The 15,076-nt window shown below is 36.7% G+C and overlaps 1 protein-coding gene and 1 pseudogene across 2 annotated transcripts in view; both read right to left on the bottom strand.

The window, feature by feature from the left end:
• Nucleotides 1–103: 103 nt before the first annotated feature.
• LOC144322119 (large ribosomal subunit protein eL21 pseudogene) lies at nucleotides 104–723 on the bottom strand (annotated as a pseudogene).
• A 4,231-nt stretch (nucleotides 724–4,954) lies between these two features.
• The window catches only part of SEC24A (SEC24 homolog A, COPII component), a 63,344-nt gene continuing 53,222 nt past the window's right edge, over nucleotides 4,955–15,076 (bottom strand). For both annotated transcript variants that reach the window (XM_077911717.1, XM_077911718.1), the window contains exons 18-23: nucleotides 13,999–14,174; nucleotides 12,362–12,499; nucleotides 10,048–10,152; nucleotides 9,638–9,730; nucleotides 8,181–8,284; nucleotides 4,955–7,912 (exon numbers count right to left, since the gene is read on the bottom strand). In XM_077911717.1, the coding sequence (XP_077767843.1) occupies nucleotides 7,798–7,912; nucleotides 8,181–8,284; nucleotides 9,638–9,730; nucleotides 10,048–10,152; nucleotides 12,362–12,499; nucleotides 13,999–14,174 (731 nt within the window). In that variant the 3' untranslated portion in view covers nucleotides 4,955–7,797. The remainder of the gene's footprint in view (nucleotides 7,913–8,180; nucleotides 8,285–9,637; nucleotides 9,731–10,047; nucleotides 10,153–12,361; nucleotides 12,500–13,998; nucleotides 14,175–15,076) is intronic.

Genomic DNA, 15,076 nt, shown 5'->3' with positions numbered 1-15,076 from the left:
ATGCTAAATGTACTTATTTTGAATGTTTCTCATTAGATAGAATGTAGGCTCCATGAAGACAAGCATTTTTTTTTTAATTTTTATTTTTTACAATCCTGAGGTCTTTTATTTTCTTTACAGTTATCATGCCATGAATTCATAGGGAATGGGTTCCAGCAGTTCAGGTTCCTTTCCATTGGTTCTCACAAAGTGTGCTTCTCTGGGTGGGGCAGGCTGGCGCTTCAGTAGGACCCAAGTACCTTTCTCTTTGGCTTCCTTCTTTTTCTGATCATTTTCCTTCACACGCTTCAGGAAGCTACCTCGGCTCTTTGAGTGTTTAATATGCTCAATGCAGACATTAATTCTCTTGGCAAGAATCTTGCCCTTAACTTGTTTGTTTACAACAATGCCAACAGCATGCTGAGTAACATTGTAGACTCTTCCAGTTTTGCCATGGTAACATTTGTGGGGCATTCCTTTTTGAACAGTGCCCATTCCCTTGATGTCCACAATATCCCCTTTCTTATAGATTCGCATGTTATGTGGCCAAAGGAACAACTCTATGTTTTCTAAAAGGCCTAGAGAACATATAGCGGGTACCTCTCCTCTTTCCCTTTGTGTTGGTCATTTTGGCAAATTACTGGAAGATGGAGGTTCCGGCCGAAAGGCACAAGCATTGCATTTTGTTGGGAACTGCAACTCCTGGAATAGCATGAGCACTCAGCAGGGCCACGTTATTCAAGGCAGCATTGAGGACCACGATAGCGGGAGGGACCCGAGAAAGTGTGTTTTATTAAAGTCAGAAGAAAGGTGTAATGACAATTAATATATAATAATAAATCTAGGGGGGATCCCTGGGTGGCGCAGCGGTTTAGCGCCGCCTTCAGCCCAGGGCGCGATCCTGGAGACCCGGGATCGAATCCCCACGTCGGGCTCCCGGTGCATGGAGCCTGCTTCTCCCTCTGCCTGTGTCTCTGCCTCTCTCTGTGTCTCTCTTGCATAAATAAATCTAAAAAAAAAAAAAAAAGAAAGAAAGAAAGAAAAGAGGAGCCAAGATATAAACACGGACTTTCTCCCTTGATTGGATAAAAGCTAAATCGCAAGGACACACCCTATTTAATAATTATGAAGCACTAGAAAAGGTTGCCCTGCCTGTATGTACAGAACTATATCTCTAAGCCAGTTTTTTTTAAACTTCTAAAACTGAAGTAATTGTTAAGCATAATATACGTACAGAACAAAAAAACAAATGTACAGAACATAATGACATAAAAAATTGATGAACCAAAACTAAATATAATTCCAGGATAAACTATTTTTTTCATTTAATAGACCCTATAGAAGCAAAATTTAAATTTTGTCTGTGTCGATGCATGATAGTGCCCTTAGTTTGCTAAGGATTCAAAGTGTGAGGATTTTATGTTACATGCTCACTTATCTCTTGGGAACCACTTCCCTGTGGGGTTTCTGTAGTTTGATTAAACTGCCTAGTACTTCTCCATGGTATAAAGGATTCTTTGATAAATGGTGTGAATACTTAAGATTCTTATATTAATTTCTATTACCCTCATTATGGACTTTACAAGGGCATACCCACTCATTTTTTTTAAAATTTACCACTTTCCTGAGTGCCTGGATGGCTCAGTTGATTAAGCGGCTGTCTTAAGTGGCTCAGTTCATGATCTCTGGGATTGAGTCTGGTATGGGGCTTACTGATCAGCCAGAGTCTGCTTCTCCCTCTGCCCTCTTCCATGCTCCTGTTCTCTCTCAAATAAATAAAATGTTTTTTTAAAAAATTTACCACTTTGCCCCAAACCTATAGCAAAGCACTGATAGCACTAGGTCAAACTTTTATGAATAGTTGCAAAAATCTTTAAAATTTTACTATTTATTATTTTTTTAGAGATTTCATTTATTAGAGAGAGAAAGAGAGAGAGAGAGAGAATGAATGAGTGGGGGGAGGAACGGAGGGAGAGAGACAAGCAGACCCCATGCTAAGTGCAGAGCCAAATGCCAGGCTTATCCCATGACCTGAGATCATTACCTGAGCTGAAATTAAGAGTTGGACACTTAACCAATTGAGCCACCCAGGCATCCCTCTTTTAGTTTCAATTTTTGTTTTAGGGATCCCTGGGTGGTGCAGCGGTTTGGCGCCTGCCTTTGGCCCAGGGCATGATCCTGGAGACCCAGGATCGAATCCCACATCGGGCTCCCAGTGCATGGAGCCTGCTTCTCCCTCTGCCTGTGTCTCTGCCTCTCTCTCTCTGTGTGTGACTATCATAAATAAATAAAAATTAAAAAAATTTTTTTTGTTTTATTAAGCAGGCTCCAAGCTGGCATGACCCTGAGATCAAGACCTGAGCTGAAAGAGTCAGATACTTAACTCACTAAGCCACTCAGGCACCCCAAAGAAATCTTTCTTTTAGAGGAAGTGTCAAAATAAGGCATTTTCAATTAGTTTCATGTATCATTTTTAAAATTTTTATGTAGCATTGTTTAGGCAGGTTAGCAATAATACTTTATTGATAACATGTAATACGAAGTTGAAGAGATTGAGTCAGAAAGTGATGAAACTAGAATTCAATTTCTGGGGTGAAATTTAGGTAGGAAGTTCACGCTCAGATCCCTCTTTACACAGAAATAACAGCTAGAAATATGAAGGGAGAAAAAGAAATAGCAAGACTCAAAAACAGGGGGTACCTGGATGGCTCAGTGGTTTAGCATCTGCTTTCAGCTCAGGTCATGATCCCAGGGTCCTGGGATGGAGTTCCGCATTGAGCTCCCCACAGGGAGCCTGCTTCTCCCTCTGCCTATGTCTCTGTCTCTCTCTGTGTCTCTCATGAATAAATAATTTTTTAAAAACCTCAAAAACAAGAGAAACATCTTAGCAGATAAAAAGTATCAGAAACAGCATCGCAGAGCTAAACAAGTCAGGTGCCTATGGGGCTGCAGGTCCAGAGGCAGGCAACAGTAGCACGTTCTAGGGGCTAAAAGCCACTGAAAGTCCTCCACACAACACACAGAGACAAACAGGTTGAACTCACTTCTTGAGGCCTTCCCTCCCTCCAAAAATATTCAAAGTATCATTCACTATTGACCCACAAAGTTTTGGACTTCAACTTTTAATCTGGGAGGCAGAAGAAGGCAACAACTAGTCTTCCCACTGCTGGTGACTGAAATGGTGATTTCAGTCAAATCACTGCAGCACAGAAGCCCTAAAACACCACTATGAGCCCTCGTTTTGGGGAAAGGGCTAGAAAATATGACTAAAAACACCCATAGATAGGTGAAGGGGCTTGGATAGAGACAAGCTAAAACAAAAACAAAAATTCTCCCACTCAGGGCAGCCCGGGTGGCTCAGCGCTTTAGCGCCACCTTCCGTCCAGGGCATGATCCTGGAGACCAGGGATTGAGTCCCATGTTGGGCTCCCTGCATGGAGCCTGCTTCTCCCTCTGCCTGTGTCTCTGCCTCTCCCTCCCTCTCTCTCTCTCTCTCTCTCTCTCTCTGTCTCTCTCTCTCGGTGTCTCCATTAATAAAATACATCTTTTTAAGAAAAAATTCTTAAAAAAAATTCTGATTCTCTCACTCCAATGAGTCTACAAACTCAAATTTTGAAAAACATGGATATTTAAATTGCCAGCCGAATTAAAAATTGGAATTCGTGGGGGGTGAGGGTATAGATCAAATAGGGGATTAAAGAATGGGGAATGGGGATTAAAGAATGCAGTTGTTGAGGGGTGCCTGGCTGGGTCAGTTGAAAGAGCATGCAATTCTTGATCTTAGAGTCCTGAGTTCAAACCCCACAGGGTGGGGTAGAGTTGAAATTAAAAAAAAAAAAAAAAAAGAGGAAGAAGTGTACTTATGATGAGCACCAGGTGATGTATGTAAGTGCTGAATTATAGTATTGTACACCTGAAACTAATATAACACTGTTAACTAAATAGAATTAAAATAAAAACTTAAAAAATTACAATTTGCTCCAGAAAGAAATAATTTTATGAAAAGGCCTTTATAATTTTTTAATTATAAGCCTCTCTCTCTTTTTATTAATCCCTTTACAAAATCGGGGATTAATCAATCAAAACTACACGGATATTTTTTAAAAAATCAATCTTGAAAATGAAAAATAGTTATATAAATATAAAACTCATTAGATGAAATTAAAACTGCAACCTGGACACAGTTACAAGATGAATTAGTGGAAATATTCATCTAATAGGAACTCTGAGAGTAAAAAAGAAAATTACAACTTTTTTAAACGACACATTTTTAAAAGAAAATAGCTTTATGTCAATCATCTCTCACTTAAAAAAATAAACAGCTGAGAATTTTCCAGATATCAAGATACATGAGGATTTTCAGATTAAAATGTGCTCTGAAAAACAAGCACTATAAACTATAAACTCAAAGTAGCCAAACTATAGAATATTAAGGAAAAAAGAAAAATCTTGAAAGCTAACAGATTATCTTCAAAATAACAATCAGGTTGACAGTAGGCATCTTATCAATAACCAAAGGGTCCAGAAGACAACGGAGTAGTATCTTAAACATGTCAAGAATTTTAAAAAACAAAAACAACCCCTTTCAATCTAGAATTTTAAACCCAGCAATCCTTGAGGAGTGAGCATCCAAGAATTTGGTTTATGACATCCCAGACACCAGCTTAGATTCAAAGTGCTTTCCGCAATAGCCTCCGTTGACTTGAATGTAAAACATGGCACAATTCAGTGACTAGCAGGTATTCATATCCCTTTAAAAAATTAGTCACTTGGGGATCCCTGGGTGGCGCAGCGGTTTGGCGCCTGCCTTTGGCCCAGGGCACGATCCTGGAGACCTGGGATCGAATCCTACATCAGGCTCCCGGTGCATGGAGCCTGCTTCTCCCTCTGCCTGTGTCTCTGCCTCCTCTCTCTCTCTCTCTCTCTGTGACTATCATTAATAAATAAAAATTTAAAAAAAATTAGTCACTATATGTAAGCTCTTTCAATAACTTTATTGAATAGCCAAATTGATAAGTTAGCACAGTTCAAACGATTATTTGCATGGGTTACAAATGACTGTTTCTTTTTACAGGAATAAAACAGTGAAAATTACAAACTGTAAAAAGGAAGACAAATCTTGTCTCTAATAGTTAAGAGAAGCAAGATTTAACACAGCACATTGAAGATCAATACATATTTGAATCTGAGAACAAGAATTTAATGTTACAATATTATACACTACTTTACAAAATTAAAATTTCTATATAAGGATTATATTTGAAATAGTTAACAAAATCTTGAAATCACATTTGATGGTCCCCTAGATAATAGCTGTTACGCATCTTTGATTAGAAGAAATAAATCTTTTGTTCTAATTATTGTGAAACAGTCTGTTAGACTCAATACATTAAATAAAACAATGAAATATATGCAAACTAAAAGGTACACAGCTTGAGCGAATATTACTATGTCAGACACACAGAAATGTTATTTTAAAAATCCTAGAAATTAGAAAAATAGAGTACTTTTTATGGTAGAATTGCCATGCTCAGATTTAAATACCAAGATTGCCCTTGTCTGTACTTTAGTAGTTGTAGATCTGTAGAAAATTCAAGGATCTTTCATAATTTACAACTACAATAAAAAAAAATATGGCATAGTGTAAATATTAGTTGCTTTACATTAAAAAGTAATACAAGATGAGATAGCAGGTAGTGCCCTACTGCAAAAAAAAAAAAAAAAACTAAAAAAACATTCAATATTACAAAAAATAATTACTTACTATCAATATCTCCAAAAGGTTCATTCATTCCCTCATTATCCGGAGAACAAATATTACGAATCTTAACTAAAATTGTGTTTATGACCTATTATAAAATTATTCTAGGTTGCACATGTTATACACTATTGAAAATCATTTTTAAAGTGAAATTTTAAAAGTAAATTTGTGAACTATACTAAAAAAGCATGCTGTGGCAATAACAAGAGTCCTACCCACTCGGGGATGAAGTGAGGCACAAGGAAGGTTATTGTCCCTAGAAGCACAAACTTTTCCCTCTGGAAGATTCTTCACTACTGTTAAGAAAGGACCTACAAATAATAACATTTACAATTCACATTAAGAAGAGAATTTTAGTTATTTTAAGAAACATCAATCAGTGCACAAGGATGACTGTTTCTGTAAAAGAGGGGAAAATAGAAATTTATTTTAATTTGCTACGATGTGAAAATTGCTTCCTAATCAATGAAGCAGCTTTCAAGAAAATTTCCAGTTCAATGCACCACTCACATACTGAAGAGAAATCTTAACACTGCTTAAGGGAGATGATATTCCTAAAAAACCCCGTTAGTCTGATCCAGCAGGCAGGTAGTAGTGTATACTCCAATGGGACCTGCTTCTTCCATATCCCCCAACAACTCAGTTAAAGTCAGCTCATACTGATGTAAACTTGAAAGTTACTATTTCATTGGTGATCCTATGAGACCAAGATTGTAAACACATTTTTCTAACTCATTGAAACAAAGAAACAAAAATCTTTTCATCAAGTATTACACACTGAACAACTTTTACTTTAAGAAGTTTATACAAGACAAGGTGAATCTGTGAAAAATGAGCCAAACTCTTTTAAAGATATCCTACCACAGCACTTTAAATATACAAATGTTTAATTTATCTATTTGTAAACAAAATCCACTCAATGGTTTTGACTATAATATTTCTCTGGCTCAATCAAAAAAGCAGTCTCTTGAGCATGTTCAGAAATCAAGTTTCTACCATAACTTCAATATTTTGGATTTGTGTAATCTTAATATCCACCAAATCAAAAGCAGCATTCATGCTTTAATAAGTTTTAATATCCAAGAATAAATAGCTTATGAGTGGCTTCCAATTATTAAATTCCTTAGAAAAATGTTACTGATGCATGAGACAGAATTTTAAAAACCTTTAATTCATCAATTCACCAATAATATAACACTTTTATTGTACATCACAGAGCAGAAATGAACCAAAGCCCATTTCAAGAATCAAGATAATCAGTTTCTCATCTCCCTATTATCATTGCCAGTCCCAATATATTTATGAAGACAGCTGATTCTTTTCACTGCAGAACATGATAGTGTGTCCAAACAAGTCTTCTGCAGTCACATCACATCAGAAAACCACTTAGTTTTCACTTCAAATCAAAGTGACTTTGTTCTTCAAGTATAGAGAATACTGATAGATTTTAAAGCTTGACTGTATTATTTCATATTTTTCTTCTCAAACTAGAGTGAGTTTACTCTAGCTTTAGTTAACATGATCCTTTTTCTTCCTTATATAAAAAAAACAACACAGGTATGGGGGATGGGTTCTAGTTTTCTACATAATATTTACTTCTGAAACTTTTTGATTTTAAAAAGATCATTATCAATGAATTGGTAACATCCCTGCAACACTAAGTCTTGTGAGGTTTTAAATGTAGCAGCCAAAATTTCAGGAAAAAATGAGAAATATACATTTGAAACACAGAAGTCTTTATTTTACAAAATTTACTTTGCCTCTGCAATATTGTCTCATCCTATTTCAATCCATAACAACTCAAACATTATTGGCAGCAAAGGAAAAAAAAGTATCCAATCAAATGTATGTAGATCTATTTTGATTTGAAAAATACAGTATTTCAGAGTTGCATGTTTGATTCTCTGTTGTGGTCCTTTATTTGCTATAGTTTGTTGAAATCACAGTGAGAACATATAATCATCACATTAGTCCACAAACCTAATAGAAAAGGAAGGTATTACACATTCTCAGGTGTTCTGCATTATCATGACTTTAAGTCAAATATCTTCATTTATTCATTTGTTCACTTGTTGTTGTATATGCAAAAGGAATTCATAATATGATAATGCAGATTCTGTTCTGTCTTCTACCATGTTTTGAAGGAAGTTTGCTTTCATTGGACTCTCATCCCTGTGGAATAAGAAAAATATATACATTACATAAAATGCAATAGTAAAATAAACAGTGGATTTGTCCATTGTCATGATGCTTTTAACATACTCTTTGCTAGTAACTGAATAGAAAGCATAATTGAGTAATATTTATTGAACATTCTTTCTTTTTTTCTTTTCTAAAGGGTTTCCTTAAGCAATATGTCATGGGTAACTATAACTCAAAATAGGTCCTTGTAAAGCTAAATAAATTATTTCCCAATTAGCAAACAAAAAATGCAACTTACCTTATTACATAAAGTATGGGGAAAAATGGTCTCTGCTCTCTAAGCCAAGAGATGAATGCTATTATTCTGGCAGATTCTGGTGTATCAAGTTCTGGAAGATCTGTCTATTAAACAAAAATCAGCAATATCCAACTTACTTGAATCACACAGTTAATGCATCATTTACAGTGCTTCTCAAACTTTATCATGTATATTATTCACCTGGAGATCTTGCTGAACTGCAAGATTGACTTAGGAGGTCTTAGGGAAAGGGGCCTGGGAGTATGTATATCACAGTTTTCTAGTAAGGGGTAGGCAAACTTCTGAAAAGGCCAAACAATAGAAATACTTTAGGCTTGCACGTCATTTGGTCTCTGCTGCAATACACAACTCTGCCAATGTTCCACTACAGAGCCATAGACAATACATAAGTGAATGGACACAGCTATGTTCCAATAAAACTTTATTGACAAAAACTTTGGCACACTTTACTGAGCCCTGATCCAGAAGAAATCCAACCTCTTCATTTTATTATGACATCTAAAATTAACTGATTCAGGCAGTTATTACAAATATGACAATTATTTACCTCATTACCTAAAATGCCTTGTCAACCAAGCCAATAGTTTTATTTACAGCTTTAAAGATAGTGCTTATTCCAGCTATACTCCTGACACAAACGTCTTTTAAATACATGATTTCCTAATGACTTCTGTGAATGGAGTTAAACCCATAAATATGAAAAAGCACTAACATAAAATACATATTCCAATGTTGGGGACAAATTGATAGTAGGGTCTAAAATATATGATACTAAATAATACCATGTTATAATCAATTCTAATTTTAATATTATACCTTTTTATTTATTTTTTAAAAGATTTTATTTATTTATTTATGAGGGACAGAGAGAGAGAGAGAGGCAGAGACAAAGGCAGAAGGAGAAGCAGGCTCCATGCAAGGAGCCTGACGTGGGATTTGATCCCCGGTCCCCAGGATCAGGCCCTGGGCTGAAGGCGGCGCTAAACCACTGAGCCACCTGAGCTGCCCATATTATACCTTTAAAAAAAAAGATAGATAGATAGATAGATAGATAGATAGATAGATAGATAATGAGAGAGGGAAGAGAGAAGCAGATTATCCACTGAGCACACAGACTGACCCTGAAATCATGACCTGAGTTGAAACCAAGAGTCAGATGCTTAACCAAATGAGCTACCTAGGCACCCCTAATTCTAACTTTAAAAGTGAAAATTAGGGGTATCTTGGTGGTTCAGTGGTTGAGCATCTGCCTTTGGCTCAGGTCATGATCCTGGGGTTCTGGGATCAAGTCCCGAATCGGGCTCCCCGCAGGGAGCCTGCTTCTCCCTCTGCCTATGTTTCTGCCTCTGTCTCTGTGTCTCTCATGAATAAGTAAATAAAATCTTTAAAAAAAAAAAAAAAAGTCTACCACAATCACTATAATAAAAAAGTCTTACCATAGTCTGTGGAATTAATGCATAGTTTTGAACTCCTAGAACTTGGCTGAGAAAATTTTGTCCACAATTTTTTCCAACCCAAAGCATCAGCACCTGGGAACAGGAAGAAAATTATTTTGAGACACACACAACAGTGAGCTGCTGATTCACCTTTACCACTGAGTATGTTTTAAAAGATCAAAACGAAGAGTATGTTTAGTAAGATTATACAGATTTCAGCTGAACTAATAATTACTTTTTACCATGATGAGACTTTTATGCTTGGCATGAAAAGAGGTTATAGAGGGAGAAGGTAGCTCATACAAAAATAGATTAAGTAGCAAATAATCTGTTCAGGAAAAGAGATACTAAAGTGAATGAAGGTATAATAGTATGTAGAGGGAAGGATCCCGATCAATCAGACTACTCACAGAGCCTGCATCCATGAGGAAAGCTCCATCTCTGCTCAGCTTCTCCACGGAAAGCTGAAGAATAGGTGGCTGAGGTATGGTGCGATCATTGATGTTGAGTGCCCCCTGAGGATTTAAGCAAAAAAATTAAAGCTTTTGGACTTTATTAATTTGAGAGAGAGAGAGAGAGAGAGAGAGAGAGAGAGAGAGAAAGGGGGGAGGAAAAGAGGGAAAGGGAGCAAAAAAAAAAAAATCTCAAGCAGACTCCCCACTGAGTGTGGAGCCCAATGCAGGACTTGATCTCACAATTGTGAGATCATGACCTGAGGTGAAATCAAGTTAGATGCTTAACTGACAGAGCCACCCAGGTGCCCCCCAAAAAGTTAAAGCTTTTAGATACAACTGAAGAACAAAATACCCCAATAATTAGACAACAAGAGCTGACAAGATGCATTCCCCCATGTCAAGGGAGAAAAAATAAACTTTTAATCAGGCCAAATGACCATGGAGAACAAAACCAGTCAACAACATAGCCTGAGGTAACAAGCCCACACAAAATTCAGCACAATTTGCTGCCACACATCTTATCAGCTGGAGCTGCTACCATATCTTGAAGCTGCTACCAGAAATACTGAATTATATACAGCTTATCATTCTGCTCCTGAAGCTATAGTTTGGGACCTCAGTCAGAGGTCCCAAAGGACACAGAACTTGCAGTTTTTGCCTATTTAACCCTGTGGTGACTTTCTCCTTCAGAGCGGACTTCCAGTTTGCAAACTCTACAGCACTAGAGCTTTCCCGGCCTCTGACCTTTGCATTCCAAGAATTTTTTGTTGACATAGTTAAAAGCAGTCATAATTGTTTTTTAAGATTTTATTTATTTATTTATTTATTTATTTATTTATTTATTTATTTATTTATTCATGAGAGACAGAGAGAGAGAGAAGCAGAGACACAGGTACAGGGAGAAGCAGGCTCCATGCAGGGAGCCCAATGCAGGACTCGATCTCGGGACTCCAGGATCACACCCTGGGCTGAAGGCAGGCGCCCAACCTCTGAGCCACCCAGGCGTCCCAAATGCAGTCATAATTTTTTTTAAAGATTTTATTTATTTATTCATGAGAGACACAGAGAGAGAGAGGCAGAGACACAGGCAGAGGGAGAAACAGGCTCCATCCAGGGAGCCTGATGGGACTCGATCCCCGGTCTCCAAGATCACGCCCTGGGCTGAAGGCGGCACTAAACCACTGAGCCACCCAGGGTGCCCGAAACCTCATATTTCATAGGTAATTTGTCCTTGATATATGTAAGACATCTTAAATTCTTTAAATTTTGTAAGGTTTTTAACCAAAATATTACTTCTAATATGTATATCTTAACTTGATCACAATTTTAGAAAAAAGATTATGATTTAACATTTTATGCATGTGACTTTAACTCAGGTTAAATTTCCTAATAAGGGCAAATAATATCTCGGTGGGACCTTCCAAAAAAAAGAAAAGAAAAGAAAGGAAAAAAGGGGGCAAATAATGTTACAACTTAAATATTTTTTTCTTTAATTCAATAATACTATTAAACTCAATATTGACTTAGGGCTTTCAGATGTAATTTCACTCTCAGGACACTCCAGATCAATTTGTTTAAATAAATAAATCAGATGTCAATTTGATTATTCATTTACTTAGATCTGCTATAGAGATCTGTCTTAACAAAGTTTATTACTTTTATATCTTAAATAATATTTTAGTAAGAAAGGAGGCTCTATTCTCAGAGCTTCCTCAAACCAAGATTTCCTTACACAGATCTACCAAAGGAATAGAATTAATAGCTTTAAGAAACAAAACTTTACTGGGACGCTTGAGTGGTGCAGTCGGTTGACTGTCCACCTCTTGGTTTCAGTTTAGGTTGTGATCTGCCCTGATATGGGCTCCACGCTCAGTATGGACTCCGTTTGAGACTCTCTCTCACTCTGGCCACCATCCCACCCACACTCACATGCACACGTGCTGTGCTCTCTCTCTGTAAAATGAATAAATAAATCTTTATTTATTTATTTTTTTTTTAAGATTTACTTATTCATGAGAGACACACAGAGAGAGGCGGAGATACAGGCAGAGGGAGAAGCAGGGTCCCCGCAGGCAGCCCGGTGCGGGACTCAATCCTAGATCCTGGGATCAGGCCCTGAACCAAAGGCAGACACTCAACCGCTGAGCCACCCAGGTGTCCCTAGATAAATCTTTAAAAGCAAAACAAAACTTTCCTCATTTCTACAAGGGACTTAGTATAATTAAGCTTGTGAACCTCTAAGAAAAAGTCACTAAAAAAGTAATCTTACCTCATCTGAGAGATTGTCAACTCTATACAAAGTGGGATGAGTTGTGAGCATAAGGTAAACCAAAGGCTGATTTTTCACTTGACACATGGCAAAAATGCGTTCATCCAGACGTGCATTTGTCCCAGTCTGAAACGATTTCTGTAACAGAAAACCACTGCTCATCAAAAAAAAAAAAGGGTATTTAATAACAATTACAAAGCTTTGCAAATATCAGATGTTAAAACAAAATTTTCAGGCAGAATTAGCAAATTTACTGTTATTTTTTTAATTCGTTCTGTTAGGTATCTTTTAAGAAGTTGCCCATCTATTAAAATGTGACTATATCCCCACCTGAAAGAAATTAACCACCTGACTATGGCAAAGTCATTAGATCTCTCTAGTGTTTTCTAATCAGTGAAATATATCTAAATACTCTATCTACCATAGAGGTATAGTGATATAAAAATCTAAATAATAGGGACGCCTGGGTGGCTCAGCAGTTTAGTGCCTGCCTTCGGCTCAGGGTGTGATCGCGGTCTGGGGATTGGGTCCTGCATCGGGCTCCCTGTGAGAAGCCTACTAAGTTATAAATAAGGAAAATACTCATAGGTCAGTGTTAAATGCTATGGAGAAAAATAAGGGCAGGAAGAGAAGTAAGAATGTAGGTTAGGTTGGCTAAAGAACATTGCTCAGTAAATGGGGAGATCAGGAAAAATAAGCCTCAGTGACAAGACAGCATTTAAGAAAAGACCTAAGGAGGGAAAAGCAGAGATTTTTAAATGTTAACATTTAAGTATATATGTAATTTCTGTACATTAACATCATATTCAGAAGTAGAAATATATATATATATAAAAAAGAAGTAGAAATATATAATTTGGGTTAAAGAAACTACAAGTTGATCCTAATAGGATGAGTAGGGTTGCCCTTCTCACCTAGAAGAGATGACATACACAAGACAGGTCAATCCTGGAGTTCAGAAGATTATACAAATTGACAAGATCAGAGTAGTTTTCATCAATTTTGGAATCCAGGATCCTCTCCCAGGTGATTTATTAACATGAACTTTTTAATAAAATTTATAAGGGAAGGTTATCCTAAGTATACAAGCTTGGAAAAATAAGCCTCCTCTACTTGCCTAGTTGCCTTTCTTTTTTGGGCGGTGGGGAGAAGGGAGAGCCAGCAGAAGGGGCAAACAGCAGGCAACGGAGATAAGTAATAAATATCAAATGAAAAACTCTATAAGATCATAGAAGGAAAGGCAACTGCCAGAGAGGAACATTTGAGCTCAAACACAGGAATAGGAAAGTACAATGCAAGTATGGAAATAAGTACACAGATATGAGAAGGCATATCTACGATTAAGAAGTAGTATGTGGCTGAAATACTGTAGAAAGCAGGAAAAAGCTAAAAGAAGAGTTTTATCTGTGACTTTTTGCATAAGCAATAAAATATACAGCTCTTTTGTTTGGAAAACTGGGAAACTGATCATCATTGGCATCTTTGATTTCTTTCAAGATTTGAATAAAGTCAAAGTCACTGACTTCAGAAAATTTAACTGGCTTACAGTTAAACATACAGTGTTTAGTCATTCACAGGATAAAAATTTGAGCTATTTACATTTTTACTGTCTTAGTTTCTGATTTTGATTCTCTTACCTGTTTAAGGAGAGCCAACACAAAGAGTGGGAAAAGCCGCAAAGAAAAGGGAACCATGAGTCCAGGCTGCTGGCTACTTAAGACTGAAGAATGATAAGCTGAAAGAGAGTCTATGACGGCATTCACTAGGGCATCCCGAGCATCACTCAGACTGGCAGTCACAGATCTGTCAACAGCTAACAGAGTTGGAGGTAGGGACAAACAAGAGAAAAGAGAGTTTAGCTATCCACTGTTAAGGATAGAAGATATATAATTTTTTTTAATTATACAAAATCTCTCACCAATTTATTACATATATAAGGACACAAGTATAGCAGCAGTTAAAAGCCCATAATTTGAAGAATCAAAATGCATCTCTATTTCCTACCTGTATGACAATATGGCAAGGGATCTAACCTTTATGAGTTTGTTTTCCTATCTGTAAAATGGGAAAACTGTATCTTGTTGGATTTAAGATGTTATTAATTATAATCCATTATAACGTTTATAATTATAGATCTTTTATACACCACAGAGAAAGAAAAAATTGCAACTAAAAACACATGCTTTCACAGAGAATTTTATGTTTATTGAAAGACCTCTTAGAGAGATACTTAGATGATTCTTATCACCTGTTATGCTTCTGTTTCTATGCATTTCTGCAAACTTGAAAAAAAATTTTCTAAAAAAACCCCTTTTTTAAATACTAAGAGCACTATTATTGTTTTGAAGACTTCTCCAACTACAACTAAACTCAATTCATGTGCTCTCAAAAATACAATCAATAAAGTGAGGTTATTAACTCCTATAACCAAATTTGTACATAGTAAAGAAAAAAGACCACTGTTACCTGGTCAACAGTAGCACTTTTTTTTTTTTAAGTAGGCTCCACACTGTATGTGGAGCCCATCACAGGGCTTGAACTCATCATGACTCTGAGATCAAGACCTGTGCTGAGAACAAGAGATGGATGCTTAACAGACTGACCCCACCCAGGTGCCCCAATAGTAACTCTTAAGACTTTAATTGAAGACTTCCTGATTTTCAAGATTTTGATAAAATGTGAAAAAATGTGCATGTTGGGATAAGCCAAATTTAG

The sequence above is a fragment of the Canis aureus genome, chromosome 10 (assembly GCF_053574225.1).
Source record: "Canis aureus isolate CA01 chromosome 10, VMU_Caureus_v.1.0, whole genome shotgun sequence".
Lineage (NCBI taxonomy): Eukaryota > Metazoa > Chordata > Mammalia > Carnivora > Canidae > Canis > Canis aureus.
The sequence above is the reverse complement of the archived record's forward strand: the minus strand, read 5'-3'. Positions and strand labels throughout refer to the sequence as shown.